The 25,966-nt window shown below is 39.7% G+C and overlaps 1 protein-coding gene across 41 annotated transcripts in view; it reads right to left on the bottom strand.

Annotated features, from left to right (window-relative positions):
* Nucleotides 1-146: 146 nt before the first annotated feature.
* The window catches only part of LOC118410340 (myocyte-specific enhancer factor 2A-like), a 55,802-nt gene continuing 29,982 nt past the window's right edge, over nt 147-25,966 (bottom strand). For 10 of the 41 annotated variants that reach the window (XM_035811963.1, XM_035811961.1, XM_035811960.1 and 7 more), the window contains 12 exons: nt 19,636-19,839; nt 12,551-12,604; nt 11,937-12,083; nt 11,286-11,568; nt 10,426-10,512; nt 9,187-9,273; nt 7,733-7,816; nt 6,220-6,374; nt 5,803-5,938; nt 4,891-4,938; nt 4,152-4,272; nt 147-3,740 (listed from right to left, as the gene is read on the bottom strand). In XM_035811963.1, the coding sequence (XP_035667856.1) occupies nt 3,404-3,740; nt 4,152-4,272; nt 4,891-4,938; nt 5,803-5,938; nt 6,220-6,374; nt 7,733-7,816; nt 9,187-9,273; nt 10,426-10,512; nt 11,286-11,568; nt 11,937-12,083; nt 12,551-12,604; nt 19,636-19,839 (1,743 nt within the window). In that variant the 3' untranslated portion in view covers nt 147-3,403. The remainder of the gene's footprint in view (nt 3,741-4,151; nt 4,273-4,890; nt 4,939-5,802; nt 5,939-6,219; nt 6,375-7,732; nt 7,817-9,186; nt 9,274-10,425; nt 10,513-11,285; nt 11,569-11,936; nt 12,084-12,550; nt 12,605-19,635; nt 19,840-25,966) is intronic. The other 31 variants (XM_035811994.1, XM_035811978.1, XM_035811993.1 and 28 more) reach the window with 28 other exon arrangements.

Raw genomic sequence — 25,966 nt, 5'->3', positions numbered from 1 at the left:
ATTGAAATATATCAAGAAGTAAGATGTTTTGTGAAACTATCAATCTAATATGGATTTACTCCCCTGAACAAGTTTACTCTATTTCTGGCAAATTCCAACTAAGTAGTAGCAGGTCAATATTGCGTAAAGAAGACAGACAAAAAGTATTTTTTAGTCTAGCAGAAAATCAACTTTAATGAATGCAGTAGAAATCATACATAACGTCCTGCATATCAAGAAATCTCCATAAAAATATCAACATTAAGAGGATGAGGAAAAGACCCAAGTACTCTGAGGGCAAAAAGTCACACGTTCAACATGATATCAGTCTATCATGTCTCAACATGGCAAAGACCAGCTTTGTCCTTGTAAATACCAAGTTACTTGCACCAACAGGCAGGATGGGGTTTCAGGGTTAGGAGGATTTTACATTGTCAGTGGTAAACAGCTACACACACACCACCAGGTTCTCTCTTCCCAGCCTCTTCAGACTTTGTGTAAGTATGCTGCACGTTTTGTTAGCCATTAACTCCCCACTGTATCTGACACACAAGTCCAACCCAATGTTTTACAGTCCATCCAAATCTGTAGAGAAGTATACACAGTTCTGTATACATAACAGACCAAAAACACTCCACCAGAGCCAGTCATGGAAGGCTGCCCAAACCGGCCAAATTTCATTCAGTTAGAATGCTGTTTTTAATCGCTAGTTTGAGGACCTTGGTGACTGTTACATGTAAGCTAAGAGATATCTCCACTCATGACTTTATCTTTAAGTAGATAGTGTCTTGTCAATTTTTACTGAAGCAAGAGCCGAATGCAATGGTGCCCCAAGCCTGATGTTTTGTTTCCCTCTAAATTTTACCTCTCCTCTGTGCTGTTTAATTCTACAACATGGCCTATTGCTCCCTTCTCAACATTTCTTCTTCTCTGGCCAGAGAGAATTGAGCACAGTAACCACATTTCCCCCTTCTTCCGAAGAACCAACCACAACCTAGGGCACCAGTCAAGCAAGAGCAAGTAACACATAAGAGGTCCATTTTCATGAGCTTTTTTTGAGTGGAATATTTCTCTTAGCTTTTGTTTAACTGTTTCTCAATGGTTCAACCTATTAAGCAAATTCTTAAGATTTCTTTCTTAGCACATTCTTAATATGGTCTTTGACTTGTAATATCAACAAGTGATTACATGCTAATTCACAACAATCAATTCCATCCAAACATTGATCTACCATAAGTCCCTCCATGAATGCATGGAAACCATCAACCTATTAAAGATCTTAATCACTGCTTGACATTCTTACACGTTCACACCTGTCTAATATCACTTAGAACAGTCTTCAATACAGGCCTTCAAAATTGTAAACTGTTACACTTTACATAAGCTAGCGGCCGCTTTCATCGACTTGTCTTTCACAGTGTCAAAATGCCCTTACCATGTATGCCCCAAGAAGTGAACTAGATTGAACATGACAGATCCCATGTGTGTGCAGTAACGTCATTAATTTTGATGGCAACTGTAAAGCGATCCCGGCCGATGCGACAGCTGTCCCCAGGTGTCAGATACCCCTTCTTCACACATGTATAGTTCTATGTGACTGAACTCCCTCGTGGCACATACAAAATACACAATCACCCACAGATCAGATTCACACTTTCTATAAGAACAGTTCATTCCAGGATCCCTGAGCCTTTCTCCCAAAAATTCATTTTTCCCAAGTAGCTGTCTTACCATCTGAGCTATATTTTACCTATTTACAAATACATGTACACCACAGGGGGTAAGACTATTCTACCAGCAGACACATACAAATGAAATATACACATAATAGTTCTGTGTTGATTTTTCTGGAGGTCAGCTGGCTATATGGATTAAAAACCTGTGATTTATGACCTGCTACACTAAAATACCAAATACACAAACTTCAGCAGCACTTCTGTTTGTCAGCGATATGGCTACAGACACGTAAAGCGAGCCAAACAACTTTCCAAAAATCGTGCAGTGAGCGACTTAAAACTGTGTAGTTCTTCCATATTAGTAGGACGACATTTCTGGATATACGTACACAAAAGGTATTTCATAAAAAGCACAGCAATCATACACAAAGACATCAGCTGTTGTCAGTTTCAATAAAACAGAAATATTCTGGATAACCACTGATATTTGAAATACAGGGGGAAAACCCACAACGTGATGCTCCAGCAAGTGGAGATTGCTTATTCTACATCACTGTAAACTCCCCAGCCCTCCACATGGCACCAGCCAGGCAAGGGGATTGGTAAACGATGAACAATCCATTCCCATCGCATAACCCCTGAGGGGAGAGATGGCTTGGAAGGACTGAGCACATCATCTATTTCTGTTATATCATAAAGTCAAGTATAGGTGTGAGTTAACATACATTTTACTGACCCACTATGGGCAGAATCTGCGTCATGGTCACCAAAACCCTCGTCTTTCTCCCACTCCTACAGAAACTGGGTGTATACAATAAGGCTATCGCTCTGTGATTCCTACCCATAAATGTTCTAGGAGAATTACATAAAGTCTGACTCTGATACTATTGATATGAAAATAGGTACTTTCATATATATGGAGACTGATTTCTTTTTTTTTTTTTAGTTTTTCTTGGATTACAAACGATATACAACTTACACAAGCCTGAAACCCTTAGTTAATATATTAATAATAGCTAATTCTCTTTAATAACTAGGCAATACTTTTACACATCTCACAAAATCGAGGATGCTTCTTCCATGCAGAGGTCTCTAGCCACAATATTTCACATGCAAATAGTACACATTACTTCTTGTTTCAAGAAATATCTAAACTTGTGAACAGGGACACACTTGTACAAAGCCTCTTCAATATTTTTTTATATCTTATTTTCATGACAATGTCTCATTGTGTGCCAAATTGTAGATTATAGGGCATACAGAGGACCATGTGCTACCACTTCACAGATTAGGGTCACTTTTCCTTCAGTTGCGAAATGCCACTGTAGGACACTGCAGTGATGTGCAGAGATCACAAGGGCATGGGGCAGGGGAACTGTTGCTACAGCTGCTGTGAGTCAGTTTTATTGCAGAAGAGAGCAGCCCAATGAACATACTCAGTAAACCACCCCTGTTCAACTCAGCATATTTTCACTTGACAGTTATTCAATCATGGCTGAAGAATTTTACATTCAGCAAGAGGAAAGAAAAAATCCGGCAGTGGCAAAGGAAAAGGCTGATTTCTGCGGGTATATAGCACAGTGTCCAAATCAAATCTAGAGGTAGAGTCATATCAAGAAGAGAATGCGAAGGCACAGGAACATAAATGGCACACAGTTACAAAGCACCTCCACCTCCCTTCTCTAGTCATTTTCCTTTTTTTTTTGGTTGAAGGAATTTTTCCCTTTCTGAGAGCTTGTCATCACGTTCTAGGTCCCCCAGTTGTCGTTAAGTCGGGGTCTCTTTGCAGCAGGATTGTCACCGTCCTCCATTGCTTTTCTCATTCTGCTTCCCCCCGGGGAGTGGAAGCTCCCGTCCCCTCTGTCCTCTCCGTCCGCAGGGAACGGTGACGAGGAACTACTGCTGCACAGGCTGTTGACTGGTGAGGTGTTGTTTGCGTGGAGACCCCCTTGGTTGTTGACTGCTGGAGTGTGGCGATCTTGTGGCGGAGAAACAGGTTCACTCTTGATCTGCATGGGACCCTGGTTGGTCTGAACGGTCAGCGACTGGCCTTGGGATAAGGTGGCTGGCGTAGTACTCGGGCCACTAGAGGAGAAATGAAAAAGACATGGTCAAAAAGCGTTTACCAAGGGCGCTCAGACAAGGGCATAGTAAAATTTCCCAGCTTTTGAACCTGTATAGTTATGCCTATGCGTTTCAATGTAAAGGGAAGGGGAGCATACTTAATTCTTTCTCATACACAATCATAATGCATAATTATGTTTGCCATAGCAGTCTATTACTGAACGGATTAGAGTGCATGATACAAATCTATCATGATAAAGGAGAGACCCATCAGTATTAGGTGAACTACATAAGTCTGGCATGTTTGGAACTCTCAAGGCATTGCTGTGACAGACTCCTCAGTTTGCTTTGCTACAGTTACATATTTCATGGGAGTAAACAAGAACTTAATTCAAGGCATGGAATAGGAGACTAAGGGAGAGGTGAACGTACCCCGATGGTATGCCTGCAGCTTGCACCGCCGCCGACAGGGGGTGTTGCTGCTGCCACGAGCTGATGGGAGAACTGAAATTCCCCAGCCCCACCAGGTCTGCGCTGTTCAGAGCAAAGTCATCTGTACAACACAAGGTGGAGAATTAGCACATCATTTTGCCTTTATCATTTTCAAATACATGTATCACACATAACAGAAGTTAAAATTGACACAAATTCATTCCAAGAATAGCTAGTATATGTTAAGAGCTAAATTTGCCATATACATTGTTCCTGATTGATAGATAGATTTTCACTTTTCACTATTGTATAAAAAAATAAAAATGAACTGATCATCAATATGAATGTATATAACTAAAAAATAGCAATAAAATGTTAAAGCTGACAATGTTTAAACAGCACCCTTAGTAGCTTAGTGTTTCATCACAGCACACAACATTCCAGGCAACAATAAATTTTCCATTCAATATAAGATGTCTGAGTCTTTATCACGAGTATTCTTATGATTCCGAAAAACCTAAACATGGACTAAAGAAGACTCTGACTGCTCATCAAGCGAGGGCAGTTTATGTCAGAATGCAACTCCTAGTCCCCAATGAGACAATGTTACAGGTTAGTCGTTTATAATGAGATGTGTTTTGTTCTTTTTTTCTTTTCTTCAGGTCAACATGGTAGGTAAAGGCTTTTCACACTCCAAGCAAGAACAATTCCCATGCAGTAGGGAAAAAATGTTTCTTACAACACGTCAACGTCATCAATGTATTTTCGCCCTGTTTTTCAACCAGTTCTGAAAAAAGCCACAAAGAAGAAGATGGAGCCTATTATATGTGCCCGTCAACTTTCTATTAATAACGAACACCTACTGACAACACCTCCTTCCATTATAATTGTCAAGCGCTGCTGTTGCATCATAATATTTGATGTGACACTGTGTATGGTTTCCAATGGAAGCAAAACAGGGATAAGGCCAAGCAGTACTAATTAGATTAAAATCATAACCGACCATGTACAGTATATAACTGCAAACAGAAGATGGCAACAAGCCAAGATGAGTCTATGTTTGCTTGGATAGTCTTACGAATAATGCAGAAAGCATTGGACATGACCAGACAAGCAGGAATATCAAAGTCATGACATTGCTGAATCTCATGATCTGGGTGGATGATTGCTTTCACAGGCCATGTAGGCATTTCTGCCATAATGCAAATATTGGAGAAATGCAGCAGCGTGGGTGTGAGGCATGATGTGACGGCCTAGTTCCCCAGGAACTTTTCACCAAACATCTTCTGCAGTTGGATATTCAACGATGTACCAAACTGTGATCTACAGTCTGCCTGAATTCTCTTACAATATTATCACTTTGGGTTTGGGCTACATGATACAAAAGCAACACAAGCATCCTAAACTTAAGACTTCTCAATCTTAGCACGATATAAGCTAGCCTGATGTATCCTATACCATGCGTCCAGCGGAAAATCCCAATGGCAACCTCTTTTATAGTCAGGAAATACATCTAAGAAATGTTACTATAGGATCTAATTGATTAATATCCTTAATATATTTCAACTTTAAGTTAAAGAGTCTTGTATAATTTTAGATAGGGTTGGTCCTTACAGGAAAAAAAACATTTCAAAAAAAATTCAGGACTCACTATTGTAGGCAGTGGGCATCGCTGAAGGGTAGTTGGGTAAGCCTGGGTTCATGCTGGGTGTGGCCACAGACACCACAGGGGTGGACAACGACTGGTTATTGGTGCTGATTGGCCCATTTCTCATGTTCTGTTGAGGCTGGAAGTTGGAAGAAAATCTCATTAAACTCGTTGAAAACATGCTTTTTTTCTTCTTCGAAAATGTTTTCTAAGCACCACCTAAAATAAACTTGATTCTTTATGCATTCGTTATATGATAGATGCAAACGATAGAAATGCTTAAGAGAGAAGATTTACGAAGAAGAATTGAGAAATACAAAACAAAATAATACTGGGAACACTATAGAAAGTTTTTTTACACTTGTTCACTATGCATGCATATGTACAGCATAATGTCACTGCAGGGGACATCAGACGTACCATAGAAGGCAGTACCCCTCGGGATGATGGTATAGCGACTCGTAAGGTGGGATGGCCTCCACTGCGAGGTAAGGAAGGCGAGGGCTGTTTGGACTGTGCCGCGGAGCTCACCATCACACCCGGTGAGGCCCTGTTCTGGTTCACATAACCATTCCCTGCAAAATAGAAAGGAACAACAAAGGAAACTAAAGGGATGCTCACAACATTTTGTCTGCTTAGCAAGTTTTTTTTCAAGGAGAAGGCCTATCTTCTCTTTTTGCAACACTGAAAGCCTAGCAGAGTTCATACTGAACTAATGACAAAATTTGATACCTTTGATTGTCATTGACACACAGAAAAAACATTTTCTGAGTGCAGGCCACATTTCAGACTGCTCCCTATCATCAAAATTCTGCTAGAAACCCACCAATTACAACAGGTGAGGAGGTTGGGAGAATTGGGAGAATGTCAGGAAAGTGCCAGTATGAACAAGGGGCTAAGTGCACACATTTTCCTCTCTTAGCAGTCTGAGACCTAACACACAGAGCTTGGCACTTATTGCGGGTGTCCACTGGTAGACAGGCACAGCGAGACAAGACAAAAGCATTTATAGCTATAAAAGTGCATTGTGCTACTTTTGAACAATCAACTCTAGGGTATCACTCTTCAGTTTGTTAAGTGCCATACTATAGAGGGGCACAATACTTTTTAATACTGCATAAGAGTTTCTCCTGTATAGGATATATACAGACATTACACCTTACAGCATGTGCAAATGTTATTCTTGCAATGAATTAAACTTTGCTTTGCTTTTTGGACACAACAGTTTTAGCTTTTTAAAGCTGCCTACTTCTACTGTGACAAATGTGAACAATACTACAATTAGACTAAATCTGCACCAGTTCAACTCTCATTCTCAACCTGACACTTGTAGGCCAACAACTAGTTTAACTATACACAAAATCTAATAAAAATGAATATATTGCTTGAACATATTTCTTGTAAAATAAAATGTCTTACAGCATGAGATGGGGCATTTGATTGATCTACTACATGTTAACACTGTCTACTGTACATGTTAACTGTAGAAGAGGATGTGGAAATGCTTATTACAAGACTTTTTCTTGGAAACCTGCATCCCTGAGGGCCACGTCGTGACTACTGACCATTATACACATTATGTCTGGGATTCTGAAGGAAGCAGTTGGGAACCTGAAGTGAACCCTCTCTAAAATGCATGGGCAGCTGAGTGGAAACTGTCTCTGGGCAGATATAGACATAGCATAACCTGCACGTCACAACAGACTATTAACAAGGGAAAACTATAATTGACATGTAACCTGAAAACAATAGCAATGCTGGAAATGTTGGCTTTATTTTTGGCTGGGACAAAACAAAGAAGACAACACAAGGTAAATGTAGGTTCTAATTATATAAGGTCAGGTTACAGCCAAAATGTGTTTTGGTTGCTTTCCTACACAAGACACTGATGAAGTAAAAGGCATTAGATGCTGACAATGTATGGAGTACATACGTGCATGGTGCTGCGAGTTAGGATGTGCCCACATTCTGTGTGCAGAACTACGCGAGTTGGGCGTTCCGATTATCTCGCAGTCTCCTGTGAGTGGTGACATTGGGGGGGCAAACATTACTCTCTGGATCACTCACGACCAACAGTTCATCTCATCATGGGTGCTGAGCAACCACTCATTTTACAAAAATAACTTATCTAATTTCAGAGTCTTTTGGGCTGGAGAAAAGCAAACAAAAAAATATCTACTATCGCAAGGAACCTTGTTAGTACATGTCAATGATTTTCCTTTCCAGCAACACACAGTCCACTGCCTTTATGCATGTGTGCTGCATACGTGCATGGGAGATTACCACAGCCTGTATTCACATGGTGCACTCTTGGCCTACCAAGGGAGGCCGGCGTATTCCTACTGCAAGAACCTGGGAAAACATTCTATCACCTGCCTAAGTACCCGTGAATGATGGAGGCACTGAGAGCGCTGGGTGTATCAGCACACCCTGCCCTTTCCCCCTCGGTTTGCCCCGTCACTATTGCCTTTACAGCGGGAAGTCTCTCGCTGTGCTATGAGTGATTTCCTAACCAACCGCCAAGCCCCCACCTGACCTTCAGGGAAGAACCAGGGAAAGGAAACTGGGAAGACTCTACTGACAGCACCATTAGTTTGGTTCACTAACTCTTCCTCCAGACTGGAACAGAATTTTCTACCTGGCCTCTTCCTACCTGACTGTCATTCTTGAGAGAACCATTAAAAAGATTTACAGTCTTCATCTTTGTCTATTAGACACTGGTATTCATCACTGTCTATGTACATTCAACCTTTTGTAAAGAAAAGGTTACTTTTTGAAACTTAAAGGGCTAGCATAACCAAAGGCAACATCTCAATATATGTACATTACATATTGAGGTATATTATGTTATCACTGTTAAAAACACTACAAGTTGAGTTTTTACATCTTGATTCTGTCTGACATATTCTCTACTAAAATGGGGTGTTTTCCCATGTGTCTCAGTCTGGTGGACTCTAACAGGAATTCTCTAACAGGGTCCTGACTTTAAAAAACAATTCCAGAAAAAAAAAGACTTGCCTCACACAAAAAGAACACCTGGACCTATAGGGGTCATTCCATTCCACCCTTTTAAGTAATTACAGTTTAAGGATGCTTAGATTTCAATCTGAAATTGTCATTGAAATCTTATACAGGCTATGCTCCTTCATTTCCTGGAATACAAATTACAGTCGTACATTGACACCTACTGGTTACATTTTCTTGGGTATCACTTCCAATTCGTTCAAAAATGATAGAGGTCCAAATAGCCAAAAAAAGAAGCAGAGGGACTACCAGAACTTTGGTGTCGGTTTTGTTGAAAGAACCAGAGGGTTTGATATAATTTGTGCAGGATGTAAATAGTTTGCTGATGTGTAGAAGGCAATGAAAGAAAAGATTGCCACGGACCTGCAGTACCCGCGCCAGCACTGGTACCCGTAAGGTCTGCCCCCAGCATGGCACCTGGAGGAGGGGAAAGAAATCGTCCATCTTGAACTGAAAGAGGGAAACGGGCAATTGTTTATTACATTATATATGCATGTCAAATATTTATCAACCGTTAGTTCAACTTACATAATATGAAAAAAAAATACATCATATGAAAAAAAAAACTATGTTTGACTGGATTAAAAACATCACTTGTCTATCAACCTAACAACCAAGCATATAATACAAGTTTTGTGTCCAAAGGTACCCATAGGATATCAAGGGTTCAGTGATACAATGTAGAATTCTTTTCTTGGCCTCAGATGAGGGGCAAATGTTCTGCACGCCATTTTTGGGATGACTGCAGACGTTACAACGCTACTTTGACCTTCTATATAGGAGAGCTGCTGCATTACTTATGCACTGTGCCAAGAGTACAAAAAATGGCATGTTGCTGAAAATGTTGTTACAGTCCCTTATGAAAATATGTAGACTGTTTTGTATGTGCCACAGTTAACCTAAAAAGATGCATGATTCTAAATTGTTTCACTGTTTGTACATGTCACATCTTTTTAATTGTCCTCCACTGTTTGCGATTTTACTCTTTACCATAAGCAAAACGTGTGATAATGGTACATGTATGTGTTAGCCTCAAGCCTAGACTGAAAATATACAATGTATATAGCAACTTCACAACATTAAATTAAAAAATACAACGAAATCACAAAAGTGTTAGGAATAAAAAATAAAGACATACACAAACCACACACACAGAAGAAAGCAGAAGTCATGTACAAAGCAAACAAAAGAAAAAGATTTGTAATTTGCCTGAGTGATACTGATTGAGCATAAAAGAAACGGCAAACAAGTGTATGGTCGCAGAGTGGTAATGCAACTAACATATATGGAAGACAGCATCACTGGAAAGGAACATGGAGAGACAAACACCTTTGCTCTATGGCACACTGTAAGCAGGGTTTGCATATAGCTCCTAGGGCCATGTGCAAAATTGCATGTTGTTCAAAATACAGAAACGGGAATTCTAGGTGCATACTGAATTTTGGACCAACACATAACCTGCTTACTGAAAGACAGTCTCCAGAGGAAATGAAAAGGGTGAGGTGCTGAGAAAAGAATCAAAAGTGTGACAGTCCTAGGAGGAAAGAGACAGCGGCTGTGAGATGGTGATACTAGGTGGGGTCAGGCGACGGACTGACTCACCCCCCGGGGAGCGGCGATGCTGCTGATGCTGCTGGGGGTTGGGGCTCACGCTGTTCATGTGGGGCTGGGGCGACCTCTGCCGAGCTACTGGTACACAAGGGGGAAACAAGTTATGGTCTGTCTGTTCTACAACATCCTGCCTTTGGAATCATTCTGAAGCACAGGTTATGTCAGTTGTAGTTTTCTAGTTCACACTGTCACGTTGGACATGTTTCACAGTGCAAGTATGGAAGGGACTTGGAATCTTCACACAAATGAAGACTGACAGGTGACACACAATGATTCCACAGGCACATGACAAATATGATAGATACTGCAGACCATGCCCAAAACCCTATGGCTAAGGACATGGTAGTCAACATTGACACTCATACCAATAACATAACTCCAGTGTACACAACAACACACATGGGATTGTTTGTACACACAGGACTTTGTCACCAACAATCAACATGGATTATAGTCAAGGGCCAGCGTTCCTATATCCGAGGGCAACATGGGCTGAAGCTCTGTCTTCTGGCAGACTTACTACTTGGCTGTTAGGCAAAGTAGAGAGAACAAGTCCATTGTGAGGAGCTTTGCTAAAAAAATTAACTTTGTTATTATCAACAATTCAATTTTGAGTTGGTGACAAGTGTCTACTTTCCAAAGGGATGGATTACAAGTAATTCTGATTTGAGATTATCATCCCACTTGGAAGTCAATGACTGGACAACTCCAGATTTGAGAGAATTAGGTGAGAATTAGGAATTGAAATTGTACTCGTGTACCTAGATGTCACGTCAGAAGATGGCCTGGGCTTGCCCACACGGCCCCCTGACCAGGGACGGCGGCTCGGCTATGCTACACCTCATATTTACCTTCACACCACATTGGATTCAACGTACCGTCCCACTCACCAGGCACTCCATTGCTGGGTGGGCGCTGGGGCTGGACCCCGGGGCTCACATTGCGAGCGGGAATTTGTTGGGGCGGTTGCAGGAGGCCAGCTCCTGTTACCATGTTATTGATGGGCACGGAGACGGGCACGTTGGACGCACCACCGTACCCAAGGATGTTGTTTTGCTGCTGTTGTGTGACTGGTACTGCTACAGGCATCTGTGGGGGCATATTTGTCACCTGGCCCGGAAGAACAACTCCTCCCTGGGGAAAAAATGTACACCAAACATACAGCTTAGAAACTGTATCAAATTTGAACACACTATAAATTCCTAATATAAAAATAAGCCTGCAAATTTGCCTTTGCAATACAGGAATGATGATGAATACAGGAAAGCTAGGACAGTACACTCCTAACCAATCACATGTCCTCCTACTTTGAGTTTAACGTTCCTATCGCCTTGTTCGTGTCTGGCTCAGCAAAAGGCTTTCCAACATAAAAAAATGTACAAATGTAAGAATCATTTTAAAAGTTACAATAGCAACAGTGAAAAAAATGTGTTGTGTTCCTGTTAAGGCTGCCATACAACGTTAAATTTCTCTTAAATGGTAGACAAACATATGGTACGCACCCTCATATTCATCTGCATCATGCGATCAAATTCCTCATTGATTTTCTGGTACTTGGCTTCCGTGCGAGGAGTCAGCAAGTTGTATCCCGGCTCCACATCCTGGTCATCTGGGCTCTCACCCCCCTTGTGTTCCTTCTTATTCAAGGCCTGTAGACATACGACACCCTTCAATTAAACCCAGCCACCATAGGGGAGGGAGCAGGTATGGAAATCAAGGGAAGCGCATAAGGTGGAAGCCTTTACCTGATCCACAAAAAAAAATTTGCTTCATGCAGAGTTTGCAGAAAGACCAACCGACCAATCGTGGTGCAGAGAAGAACAGACACTGTGTGGAATCACATGCATAGCAACAGCCCAGTGCATTATGGGAATTATATGACACCTTCTTCCAAAGAATGGGGTGACTTAGGTTAAGAAATTTGGGTTGGGAAATGAAGGATGTAGTGGGAACATAAGGCTTCTTCCCTTATGTGCTCCAGGGGTGAAATGTTCTATGGTTTTGTACTGAACCTAAACAGGGCCCCATGCACGTTGTTCCACACCTACAGAAAATAAACACCAGTTGAGTGAATGTGGCCATTTCAGATGTTGTTCTTTTTTTGGCTGAAATTTACCTGGTCATAAGGATCACATAGGTCATCACCCTTGTTCTCCTTCTTTCTCAACATCTGAAAAATATCAATATGGACATCAGGGATCAGTCGCATGCTTGGTTAACGTCTTAGCACTGGGAAGGAAGATTAGGGGCTTCTTGGAAGAAACAGCATGTCAACAATACCCAACTGGTTATGCTACTGGGCCTGCTGCCAACATTGATGAGTTTTTGAATGGTTAGCAGTCTTGATTTTCAGTATACCTTGTGCAAATTTGGTGCTACCCAACAGCCATGGGGTGAGGCTGGGTCAATGTGACAAGTTCATTTTCATTTTGCAAAGAGACTAACACATGCTATGGGCTGATATTCCTGATATTGGGAGTCAGCTTTGAACTGGCCATTTCTGTCTTTTTGGAAATACTTACCGAGTAGCAGTCCTTTGAGTTTGAAACAGTCACAAGCTCATTGACATCTTACCATATGGCATTATCACAAGTGAATAGGCTGCACAAATTTCACAATTTCAGTTAAGCTGTTTATGTTCTCTAAAAAAGGCTATAATTATTGCAAGTTTCAAGTATAATCACAATAGTGCTGTGTCTTTGCTTGCAGCTCTTGCTGAAAAAAATCATCGGTAATGGATTCCAGTTTTTACCCTCCCGTTCATTCTTACGATATAGCATTATCTGCTGCGAGATGCCTTCCTCAAGCTGATACTGTTACCTCTGACACTACAGTGGGCTTCTGACATTTGTGCCCTTCCATCCTGTCCAAAGGTCATCTACACACCCTGCTTCCCACGTGGCATTTCTAACAGACATTGCTACCATCCATCTACTCATACATCAATATTAATGGCCACATGCCAAACAGGACCTTATCCCTTTCTGACATTAACACATGGACAGCTCACACCTTTCCCTGCTTGGCAAGAGCTGCTCATCCCATTCATAAAAATTCTAAAACCAAACAGTCTAGATCAGCACAAAATAACCCTTAGCTAATTATTCTTTGCACTACAAAAGGGTAGTCTGTCGCCTAAAAGTGGATACCTGGGAGAGATTGACCAAGGTTACAAACTACAGCATGTTTAACTTTAAGTCCTAGATTATTGGCCCACTACCAGGCAGATAACCAGGATAACCTGTTCCACCAGTCTAAAGGCTAAAAATAAACACCGCCTGCTAAAAATAGCACCAATGGGTCAAGGAGGGTCAGTCTCTTGGAGTAGATGGAACATTCTTCTGACACGCCACTTCCTAGATGAAATGCCAGGAGAATGTGGAACCCACAGGTTAAGTGGAAGGAACTGAGTTACAAATAATACTCAATTCAAATAATTCATGTAATTGATAAGACTTTTATGCAAAGTACTTTTTCATTGGCTACACAGACTTCCGTGGATAAGTCTGTGAACTTTGTTGCTCCCACATCCTTCAACAAATATCAGCATAAAGAAAACAAACATCCAAACAGCATGCTCAAACTTTGTCATCAACACCAGATGAGGGAAGGTCAGTCTCTGTCTTTGCTGTAGCAACAACTCTCTCACAATCTGGGATTGATATACAATCAGAAGGTGAAGGTTCCTTTGTCTTGCCAAGAAGGTGCTAACAACAATAGATCACAGATTTAGGCTCTGCTATGAAGGCAACAGGTGGTCTGTATTACCCCTTCTCTGAGGACAAACAGAATGCCTAGATTTTCTTCTATTTTCTTTAACTCCCGATAAGAAAATTGAATATCTTCATTAGAACATTAGTTTGAGAAACTCTCTCCATACTTTCTTAAAATTCAAAATAAAACTTTTATACCTATTCAAACACAGAATTGGACCACACGCATGCATACATACATACCAGATGCCTTTCTAACTCATCAGTACACTTTTTTTCAGGTCAGGATCTTTGACCAGCTACGACCTGCACTTTACAATCCTATACTTGTTTCACAGAAGGCAAGACTTTTTTGCTACTTGCACTGTATAAGACCAATAATGAAATAGGTAAGGCTGAAGCAATGGAGAAAATTATACAGTTAGAGGAGGGCTGCTGAATGTGAGTAATATTCTGAAAGTAAAATTGTCCATGACAACCACGGGGCTCACAGCCTATATTTTGTGTAGTACTATGCAACAGCAGAATATGAAAATATGATAAAAAGGTGTATTAATAACACTGTTTTCTCATGCATATCCCTTTCCGTTATCTGACCCACCAAGGGCACCTGCCCCTTGGTCTTTCCCAACTTATTAGCTGTGCTTACATTATCGATCAGCTCTACAGACAGGTACACCCCTCACAAAGCTGGGCTTGTGAAATCAAATTAGAGCAAATCAGCCTTGACATGAGGGAAGCTCCACGGGGGACTCTACACTAATTTGCCCTGAAGTCGGCAGTGCTAATGATAACAATCAATGCTAATTTGACTTTCAAACTTTCAGTATTCAAGTCAGCATCCCCAAGTTCAGGTGGGGACCCCTTGAACTTCAAAAAGGAGACAGAAAATTTCTTATTCCAAAATCCTCAAGTAGTAAAACATTCTTTAGTTAGTAAAAAATAAACAATTAACTTTCTCCTGTGTCTTATAATCAATATTCGAAAATGATCCAGGACCTTTTCTGATAACAACAACAACAAAGAAAAAAAAAAACTGCTGTCTGCAAATTGAGTCACACAGGATTAAAGTTCTTCTGTCCTATACAAGGTAAAGATTGGTTGTTCAATCTATGTGTTGGGAAACGGTTTAACCTTTTCCATTGCGTATAGACAGTGGCTTTCTCACATGTGTTGTAGTATTTTTTAACAAATGAGATTTTTTTCCTTTCACCACCTATGTCCTAGACTCAATGGTTCTTTCTCCATTCATTCTGCAACAAAGGAAGCATTAGAAAGGCTGACTTGGGCACATTATTAAAGGGCTCATACCTGCTAAGGAATTTCTGGTCATGTAGAGTATATAGTAATTGCCATAACAGTAGTATGGGGAATAGTTTTTCTGTTAAGGCAACACAATAGTTTAGAAATTAGACTGAAAATCCTAATACCTTAACAATTCAAGGCATAGAAAACCTGACATTATAGCTAAGTCTCAAGGAAGAAACCAAGATAGAGTAAAACTCATAATGGATTATTGGTCCTTTCTGTCTAAGTTCTTTAGAAAATCCTGATAAAACTATTTGCTTCAGAATACCAGACACAAACAATCTCTTACAAATACAATACACCCAAGCATTGTCTGATACTAGAAATGGCCAAGGTAACAATGTCTGAAACTAAAAATAGCCACAGTAAGGGCCAGAATTATATGCTGGTTGAGTAAGATTACTATAAATAGAACCCTGCATATCTTTAAGACATCAATGAATGCATGAGAACGATTTCATTTTTCCTGCACTCAAACAGGATAACATAAATGTGGCGGTACATCCTCTATAGAAACAAGATACAGTAGTGGGTGATCAAAAGGTTGTTGTTATACCATGGATATAAAATTGGATTTAACAAGGAGTTGTATAATGCCAATGGGCCTATTGATGAGCTGCATTATTGTAGGTGTATGCCTGCTTAATTCAACCATTCATATGCCCTCAAGCTACCTCATATCCTCATCAAACCGAAAATAGAACAAGTGCTGGACCAGGGGCAAATGTAGAACATTATCTAATCATGCATCAACATGTTGTCATGGACATAAATGAGCACCCATGGCAAGTCTTGATTCAGACAGAAAAATCCTTTGAAGGTCTTAAATTTTGAATTTTCCCCATCTGATTTAATTGTAGCATACCCTCCAGTGAAACATAGCCATGATAGCCTAGGTACTTTTATACCAAACGCATGCTGACTATTTCTCATTGATTTGGAACAGCAAAACTGCAGGAGGAGATTATTGGACACTTCTACTTGGGATCAGGCTGTCAATTCATTTTCCCACCTCCATGAATCAGGAGTTCTTATCTATATCAACAGTGTCTGTGAACATAAAACAATCTGGTACAGTTTGCACCCATGACTGCACAGCAAGTCACTGTGGTGCTGACTTCAGGATACTTTTCCGATGTTGGCCAGCGCAGCAATGCCACACTTACAGTAGTGTGTTGATCAATGAAATTGGTTTTCATCAATGAAATTGGTTTTAAAAAATGGAATTGGTCAACATTAAGTTTTTTTTTACTAGGTGATCTTTGACAGACTGTACAGCTAACCAAATTGGATTATCAGTCAAGATTTAAAAGGCAACAAGACACACAAAGTGTAAAACAATCCGTTCATTATCTATGAAATTTACTAAGCAATCTGTCAAATCCAGTACAGTTAGATCGTAGCCCCTAGTGGAAAGGGGGTGTAACATATAGTTATCCCAGGTAGTCTACAACATGGTAACATGACTACCTGGTACAGTCACATGAAGAACAGGTGATTGTGGATGTCAGGACATGACATTATATCTACCCTTTATCTAATTGCTCTTTCCTTCTGCTGTCTATGTTGGACAGAACGGCTCATGTTACCTGTGTGTTGTGTCTATTAATAATCACATGTAATTACAGAAGGTCTCTCATGTCTATACATGAACTCAATGATGCATAATTTTGGGACAGAGTCAACCTACTTTAGATTCTGTTAACGTTGACTTGTCTGTGTAGAGCTAGCAGTCTCTATTATAGAACTGCCTGCAAAGAGCTTAGATTTTAGCAGGTTAGTTCAAGTAAAATTTCAGTTTTGCAGCTTTTTCTGTTGTCTACTTTCACCTATTCTGCTCTTAGTATATCAATGCAAGGATTTTTGGCAACTGTACATGCGAAATGTTAAGGAGATCACCCCACTTTATCTTAAATTGAGATGCACACCCTCAACTACTGTCCCTTGCAGAAGATGATTCTGAAGCAAGAATTGGGGTGTGCTTGGTTAGACGAGGAATCAAAATGATCTTGAGATGGTTCTATAGTGTATAAAATCTCAGAGCAGTGTAGATATCTGTTACATTATCTTCAGTTACATTAACCAGTGTACATGTAAATATTTAGCAAAAAAGTCCTGTTGCAAGATTCTAGGAGTCCACCATTATCTCTAACTTATCTCGTATCTCTGAGACATTGGTTGTTTTTGTCCACTTCTTATGAACTGAATTTTGCAATAATAACTTCTAGTTACAGTCACTAATTGCAGTTCTTCTAACATTGCTTTGGCTAGTCTGATTCGAACAGTATCTAACATATTGCTGCCATCTGCCATACTGCCAAGTGCATGCAGGTTTCCATCATGTCCTGACATGACACTACAAAATCACAATCTAACATGTATCTACAATTATCTCATTTAATAATGAAGACTTGACAACAGCATCTTAACTCATCATAACTGGGACCGTCTCCCCCATTGCCCTATCATTTCAATATCCGTGACCCATACAGTAGTATGTTCTTCTTCATAAGATGCTCTTCCCTTCCCTTTTTTCTTCGTAACACATTCACTACACTTGGCTCATCCTCACGGTAATTTGGGGAGATGATTCTGATTTGATATGATCTGAAGTATAGTGTACAAATCCCAACACCCACCTGTAAAAATCCCTACAGAAAAGACAGATCCTCCAGGGGGCCCAAGTCTAAGTCAGCATTTCTGGGAATTTTTCACCCTAAGTAAGCTCTTGGAAGTGGGAGATGTAAGGATGACATATAACACAGCCTAATACACAAAGCAAAATGTAACCTCGCCCCTAGAGCGCATATATGCACCAACTCTGTCCTGGTTACAACAAAACATTGTCAATGTCTGGAATTTTGGTAACTCTGAATTGGGGTTAGGTTGTCTCCTAATTAACTATCCTCACTGCCATTAGTACTTATCTATATGCATGTTTAATACAATCGATATTATGTTGAATTTAACCACCCGCCAATTACGCCTAACGTTCAATTGGAGCTGTCTGATTATTAACTACATAAATAAAAAAAAAGACATGCAGTTCCCACTTTCGTTTACAAAATCATTTAATCACCATCACCATATGTGTCCCAAACCTACACTCTGGGACACCATCGCATTTAGAAAGGTCTGCTTCCCATTCCATAGCCTGTCCTAATCCCCTCTGAGCAGGTGCACATACTGCAGACAGCATTATATTAGAGCCAAGAGCACAGAGGGAGCAGATGCCCTACCATACTGTACAAGGGTTACCAGGCATATGCTTCCAACACATCAGTATCTACTGCAGTAACTCCCTGCAGATGAGAATGGGGTAATACACTGCTAACTATGGAAAGGCAATCTGTTGTAGTGCAACTTATTTATTCATGCTATACTAGAATAAATTTTTTCCAGCTTCAGAAACTAGACATCATCCTAAAATGGGAGACTGATCTTCAACAAATCATAAAATACCAGCTGTATGTCTCTGGTCATCATCGTCATATCGTAATACTCACCTAAGTTACCTCAGGTAACACAGGGTAACTGAGGTTTGAATAGTCTATTAACATTCATGTCCTGAAATAATCTTCGTTTCTCCAGAAGCTTCTAAATGTTTTCAAGGCAGGTAGTAAAAAGCTGTCAAGAACATGTGGTGCACATGGGCTCGCACGAATGGCAGGGACAGTGGGAGACTGCCAATCAAGTAAATGCCTTCGATACCATCTGTTGTTATTCAAAGTTTGATTCCATTTGTGGCCTTGTACACTATCTGCATATACCAACATCACAGTAGAAGTGTCTGTCAAGTGCAAAATGCCTCTATTCCATTGAGAAAGATTCCATCAAGGGCAGAAACTCATTCTGACAAGTATGCTGTCAATAACCCTTATTGCAAGAGGTTTTATATAATTCAATTTGTCACCTATCATCATCAATTCAAGTTAGCAAAATTTCACATATTTATTTTTAAAACTGCAGTTATGGACATGGACCAAATTCTATTTTCACTTTGTAGGTTTTTTGCTTCACTTCAAATAAAGAAAACTTGCCTTGTCATTTCAAAATGAGTATGTTCAACACAGGGGCTTTTTTTCAGCAAAAAGTGTCTTGAATCCATGTACATATATGTGTACAACATTGTTTGTTGTATGGAATTGTGTTGTATATAAAAAACACAAATAACCCCTACCTCCACAATATCACTGTTGGTCCTGCTCTCGTGCGGCTCATTGTACTCTGTGTACTTGAGCAGGACCTTGTCCATGTCTGTGCTGGCATACTGGAACAGCTTGTTGGCGCTGTTGAAGATTATCAAGGCGATCTCACAGTCACACAGCACGCTCAGCTCATAAGCCTTCTTCATCAGACCAAATTTCCTCTTTGTGAATGTCACCTGGAAAATACAAGGATGTGTAACTTAAGCTTTCTTAAATGTAAAAAAAGAGAGCTTTTCTTTGTGCATTGAATAAAAAAACTGATAAACAAACCAACAATCTTAGCAAGTTTGCTTCATCTAGTGTCAATTAGTTAGTGGCAATTTCTATCTTTAACTACATGGAAATCTTGGTCTAAAATAATTTTCCGAAAAAAAGGAATGAAAAGTTAGCACCTAGGTGTTCTTAAGACATATTATGCCACCTAACACTCCACAAACAAATAAATAGCCTTATACTATGCTGTTTTGCAGCATCAATGTTCCTTTTCTTTTTCCAGAGGAAGTAACATTCCAATGATGAGTATAACACTGACGCATACATTGCTAGAGACTCCATTATGCTGAACCATTGACGTAAGAACAGTCAATTACTATCCACAGAACTGAGTATAGAGATTTTCCAACCCTTAGGCTGTACATACACCACCACCTGCAGCTCCAGATAAGATATATGGATCCACCTGTCCAAAATAACTATAAGACAGCCTTTACATTTATCCAAAAGAGATATTCACACCTCAAAGCAAAAATCAGAGGAATTACATAATAACCCAGCTATTCACTCCGCTATTTGCAACACGTTAATCTATTCGTTAAACTATTCGTAAATCTATTTCTTAAAGTGAAAGAATCACACAGATGTTTCAAAATCATTGTAAGTCGATAGCTTTTTGATGCCACTTTCAAAATGTTTCTCAAATATTTATAAGAATTCAGCAAATTTGACATGAATAACAATATAGCAAAGTGAGCCCTACAATTATAAAAAGATTTGGAAAATACCTCATAACCAGGATGTTTCTGTGGAGGATAAATAAAATACCAATTGTACACAAACAAAAAAAGTACATAAAATGAGCAGGGCTGATAATACATCAATGAAGGAGATGTCACTGTTTGCTCTTTATGAGACAATGGTTTCTGTGTTGCCCACTTAAAAATCATTACTGTTTTTAATGTCATGCATGCCTTTTTTTTCATAATTGGGTTGTACTTCAAAAAGAACAAACCTTTTAGTCTGTGATGTTCTCTAATTTTTCCATTGTTCAGAATAAACCTAGTTCAAGATTCCAAATCTTTAGGAAGTAGCTAGAATACCGATAAATTCACTGATTCTCACGGATGTAAACAATTTATAGAGGCCCCCACATGCATTCAAAGTGCAGCCTACATAGGGTAAAGCCGGTGAGGTTTATATAATGTGTTGACTGATATTCATAGTGTATAAAGACGTCAGTGGTGACGTGACTGCCTATAGGAATACAGGAAATAAAGGCGCCATTAAAGGGCTTAAATGTCTTAGTCGACAACACTCTTAATTCTCTGTAAGCACTTCCCAGATTAGGTAAATTGTCAAAATCTTGCTTCTAAATGAGGGTATGCCAGACAGAACCAACCATCATCTTGTCTTGTACCACAAGAGAAAATCAAAGTATTTAAATAAATGCAAGGTTGTTCTCCAGCCTTTTACCAGACCCACCAAGACAATTTTTCAAATAAATACTTTAAACACATGGTTAAGTGAATTACTTGAGAATTGGAGACTATTGCACAATAATATACTGACGATATTAGCAAACATATTAAGCACTAACAAAGCTAGTTAGTAACAGGAAGTTCAAATTTTGATCAATAGTCCATCTGCAACATTGTTACTTTGCTCCTTATTCCCCACCCAAATCCCATGTTGTCTGTGCAGATCAATACTACATGCTAGGACAAGTTTTCTCAGCCAATATCTATCCCATTACGCTGATTTTCTCACCTCCTGTGTGGCAACTGGCCAATAACATATTAGGGAGACTTGCATACCGTAAACTCATTTTATATCTTGCGGCATGTTGACAATCAAGAGTTTGCTGATAAAACAATAATATAATGAAGACAGAACATTTATTTGCTGTCACAGCAAAAACTGGAAACTTAAACATGTAGCTGAAATTTAATTTGAAGGATTACAGTATGTTGTGTATCCCCTCTAATATGGTCATGTCATTCCTACTCCTGCCTGTCATATTGGATAATACCAAATATGGCATAGGCTTGTTTTCATTTGAATGATCAGGGTAAAACTCCTGTCATAGTCACCAAAATGTTTCTTATTTCCTTTGACCAGCAGGGTAATGTTTTCATTTGTAAATTTGTTTCTTTGTGAATAGCATTACCTAGAACGCTATGTATTGTACTGATACAGTTTTTCATATCGGGTTAGGTCTTGCCCAATTGAACGTGAAGTTTGATTCTAGTTCCCTAGCAGCTGTTCTTGCTATTGTGCAAACCTTTAGATTTTTGTATCTTCTGTATAAAAGCCATACTAATCAGAGATGTTCAACAAGACTTTGATGAAATTTACTCTGGGCCTTGGGACAACACTGCCAATATTGCTAAGGGCATGATTAGCCCAATTACATGTCAGATACAACAGTTTCTGAACAGACAGGTAGAAATTGATCGTCTTGAGCTGACTGCTCGTATAGCTTTCCATATCTTAGAAGCTAATTTCACCAGAATCATTTGAATGTTGATAGGCTAGGGTACAACCTGGGTATGAATAGGTTCTTTAGTACCTTGGAAATGCGTTTTTAAAAAAGTATCTTTGTCTGCATTCCAGCCTTGTTTATTCCCATGATTAAATTGGTTGGAAAAAAGGTGAAGGTTGTGAGAGCCACTGCAGATGACTTAATGTGAGAAGTTAAACATATTTTATCAAAACATAAACATCAGGTGACTGTGTTCCCGACTGTTCAGACACACTTTCTGCCAATTTGAAATGCAACTTAACGAATATTTATCTGCTCTATGTAACCTAGTATCCAATTTCAGCTCCCGTCCCTCAGTATTTGAAGATTTTTCCTGCAATGTATCTTTAATCAGCTACTATTGAACTGTAGATACAAGTTGCACACTGCAGCACCAGAGAACAACTTTTTCCCAGGCCCCTGACCTACTAGCCAATAGATAACTTTGTTTCCGTAGCAAGTCTGCTGAGCACAGGAAGAGCCACGCCGCACAAAGCACACATTATGAGCTGCACACTAACCCAAGGTTGAACACAGAAGTACTTTCCAAGCAGAGGTTCAGCTCCAGCTGTTTTTGACTTGTTTTAAGCCTTTTTGTCAGGGTTTCTATTTTGTACCGTTTTCTTCCTGTCCATTTGGCCAGCAGACATGAAGAAAAAGGTACAAAATAAAAACACTGACAAAAATGGCTAAAAACATGTCAAAAACAGCCAAAGCCAATTCTCTGTTTGGAAAGTACCCCGAAGACAGAATAAAATAGCCCCCCTACGAATTACGTGACATTAGAAGGCCTGCCTACGCCTTACGGAAAAGAGCATGAACGCCATCTTCATTTCAATATATATGTTCAACTTTAAGTTGGTGACCTAAGCACTTTGATTAGAAGTCATAGTCTGACACACCTGCATTTGCATACTGTTAAATATGACAGGTGACAACAGAAGAGGCCTCCAATTAGCTCACTACGGTCCCGTTCATGATGCAAAAATACAAACGGTTCTATCTGCTTCGGTAAGCTGAAATGGATTTATTTGTCATCATGAACTCTCCGTTTCAGATTTCATGCACATTTTTGTGAACCTCCTTCGGATCTGAAACGGTTTCTAATTATCTGGAACTGACCGCAGGGCTGCAGACTGGGATTCCTTGGTCACAGCTTCCATCTCCGCCTGGTCAACTAATCCCACCCTGGTAATTTTGCCTGACTGAATTCAATCAACAGCTCTGGTTGCCAAAGGCTCTTCCTCAGTGGGACTGAGGCAACATTTCCTAAGGGGCATGTTGGCCCTGGTGCTGAAAAGCCAGCCTGTGCAGGCCCTGGCAAGTCTGGATTCCAGGCTAGGATCTGGAGATATGTGAGGCAAGCCTGACCTCACTCTCATGGAAAAAAAGATTAGCATCTCTAATTGAATTTGACATGGAGGATAAGGGCTGTTACGGCTATGCTAACAGCTGGCTTGTGAATTTTCAGTCAAGAATGAGTTATCAATATACAGGGCTCGAAATTCATTTTTGGGATTAGGTGCACTGGTGCACCCAGCTTAAAAAATTGGGTGCACCAAAACATTTTTGGGTGCACCTCTTAAATTTAAGTAGAATGTAAAAAAAAAACTAACAACAAAACTTAGTTACAAGCTATCAAATTCTTAAACAAGTAACATGACAGACATGTTTATTATCTTTCTAACACTTAGATGTCGAGAATATGATGTATACTAGTATACTCGATTTTCCTAACAAATCCACAAAACAAAGTTTATACTGGGAACTACCACCTACTGTCTTTTTAACATTAATGCCTACTTCAATATAGGATCTCTCTACACCCAAGTCAGTCTGGAAGGTTTCAGTGTTGAGTTTACATGTACTACTTTGTCAGTTTGTTGGCCTTGTTGACCATGTGTCATTTGATCTCCAGGCAGAATTTAAATGGAGTTGTTTCTATTGTGAGAAAATCCAGCTGAAGGTAGGGACAGGAAAAGCCCCTAGAACAGTTGGTCAATTTTTGTGAAGCCAACTTTCTGTTGATACATTAAAGGTGATGCATACTATCACTGATTCTAAGGACTTTGGTATCTCTCAAAACCACTACAAGTGTATAGATATAGCCCAAATAATATACATTATCTAAAATTAACAAATATCTCTCTGCTTTATTCAAACTCTACTTTTTCCAACAATGTTTGCTTTTATTGTCTGGCAATATATATATATATATTATTTGTAAAATTTGTTTTTATTATCGGGCCACCTCCTGGTTAACTGGGGAACCTACATTCCTGATATTGGAGGGTCGATGTGTCAGGAAACGTATAGCATATATTGGAAGCAGAATGTTTTCAGAGGCATTTCCAAGGCCATAAGGCACAGCTTCAGCAAGACATTGGTCCAGTTCCGATCGAAGACCAACGATCTGACGCAAAAGTACAAGATTGTGCAGAATCGCAACAACCTCAGCGGGTCAGACGTCACATTTTCATGCATTACCATGCCTTTTCAAGGAACTGGAATGGTTTGCCCGTGGGTGCAAGTTTGCATAGTGAACGCAAAATGCAAACCGTTTGCTGTCGAATTTTCAGGCAAAACAGATATGATTTTTTGCATCATGAAGAGGGCCAAAAGCTGGTTTAAGTGATACATAAATACCAGTAGTACAGAAAGGCCTGCCACTATACAAATGCATGTGTTCTACTGTGTTTGTTCCAAGCTGGTGCGAGCTTTGCTCTTGACGTCACACGAATACACACTGTCTTGCTAAAAAAAAAGACAACCCATCTTCTCCACATGCTTTTCTTTCTTATTTGAGTGCTAATCTCCCTCTGGGCTTTCCAACTTGCCAGTTTTAAAGTATATCTTTATCGTTGAAAAAGGTTGCTACTATGCAGTGTACGGGTTAGTAAAACCAGGTGTCCAAATGGGATCAATTAGGGAAAGTGACCATTTTGTTGCAAATTTTGCTCCAAACTCTTTTCCAAATACCAAAGCTCTTTTGTTATGAAAGATCTTGGGGGACTTCACAATATAACAATGCTATCTATGCTAACTTAACCTTCTTCTCACGTAGTGCTACTTTACTCTCCAAATTTGTGTTGGCCGTAGCGTTTGTATGGATGAGGATAAATTTCATAAGATGTGTTACTTGGTTCCTTAACCCTTTGTTTGTTTGTTTGTTCTTGTGGTACAGGCATCTGATAATGAGCTTATCAACACTTAAGGGCTGTATCTAAACTTCCCATTATGTCTGTCATCAGCCACAATTGTCTACAATAAAAAGGCAAAAACATCTACATTTCATTTGCTTACTGAGAGAAGAATATAAACTGTTCATTCTCTTTTTTTTGCAGTAGTCTCAATCAAATATGCATGTGATGAGTTAGGGCAGTGGGTTTCAATATGCCCAAATTTGTAAGTTCAGATAATCAATGCTGGTATGTGGTGATATGAAATTATTTCTTAACTGAAATGCAGTCTGTCAATTAGTAAGCATTCGTGATGTGACATTTCCTTTTTATTCTGTTTTAACCACAGAAAAACCACTGTCAAAACATATTCAAAATCTTTTTTTT

The sequence above is a fragment of the Branchiostoma floridae genome, chromosome 2, assembly GCF_000003815.2.
Source record: "Branchiostoma floridae strain S238N-H82 chromosome 2, Bfl_VNyyK, whole genome shotgun sequence".
Classification (NCBI taxonomy): Eukaryota; Metazoa; Chordata; class Leptocardii; order Amphioxiformes; family Branchiostomatidae; genus Branchiostoma; species Branchiostoma floridae.
Note: the sequence above shows the minus strand (reverse complement) of the source record. Positions and strands in the feature narration are given on the sequence as shown.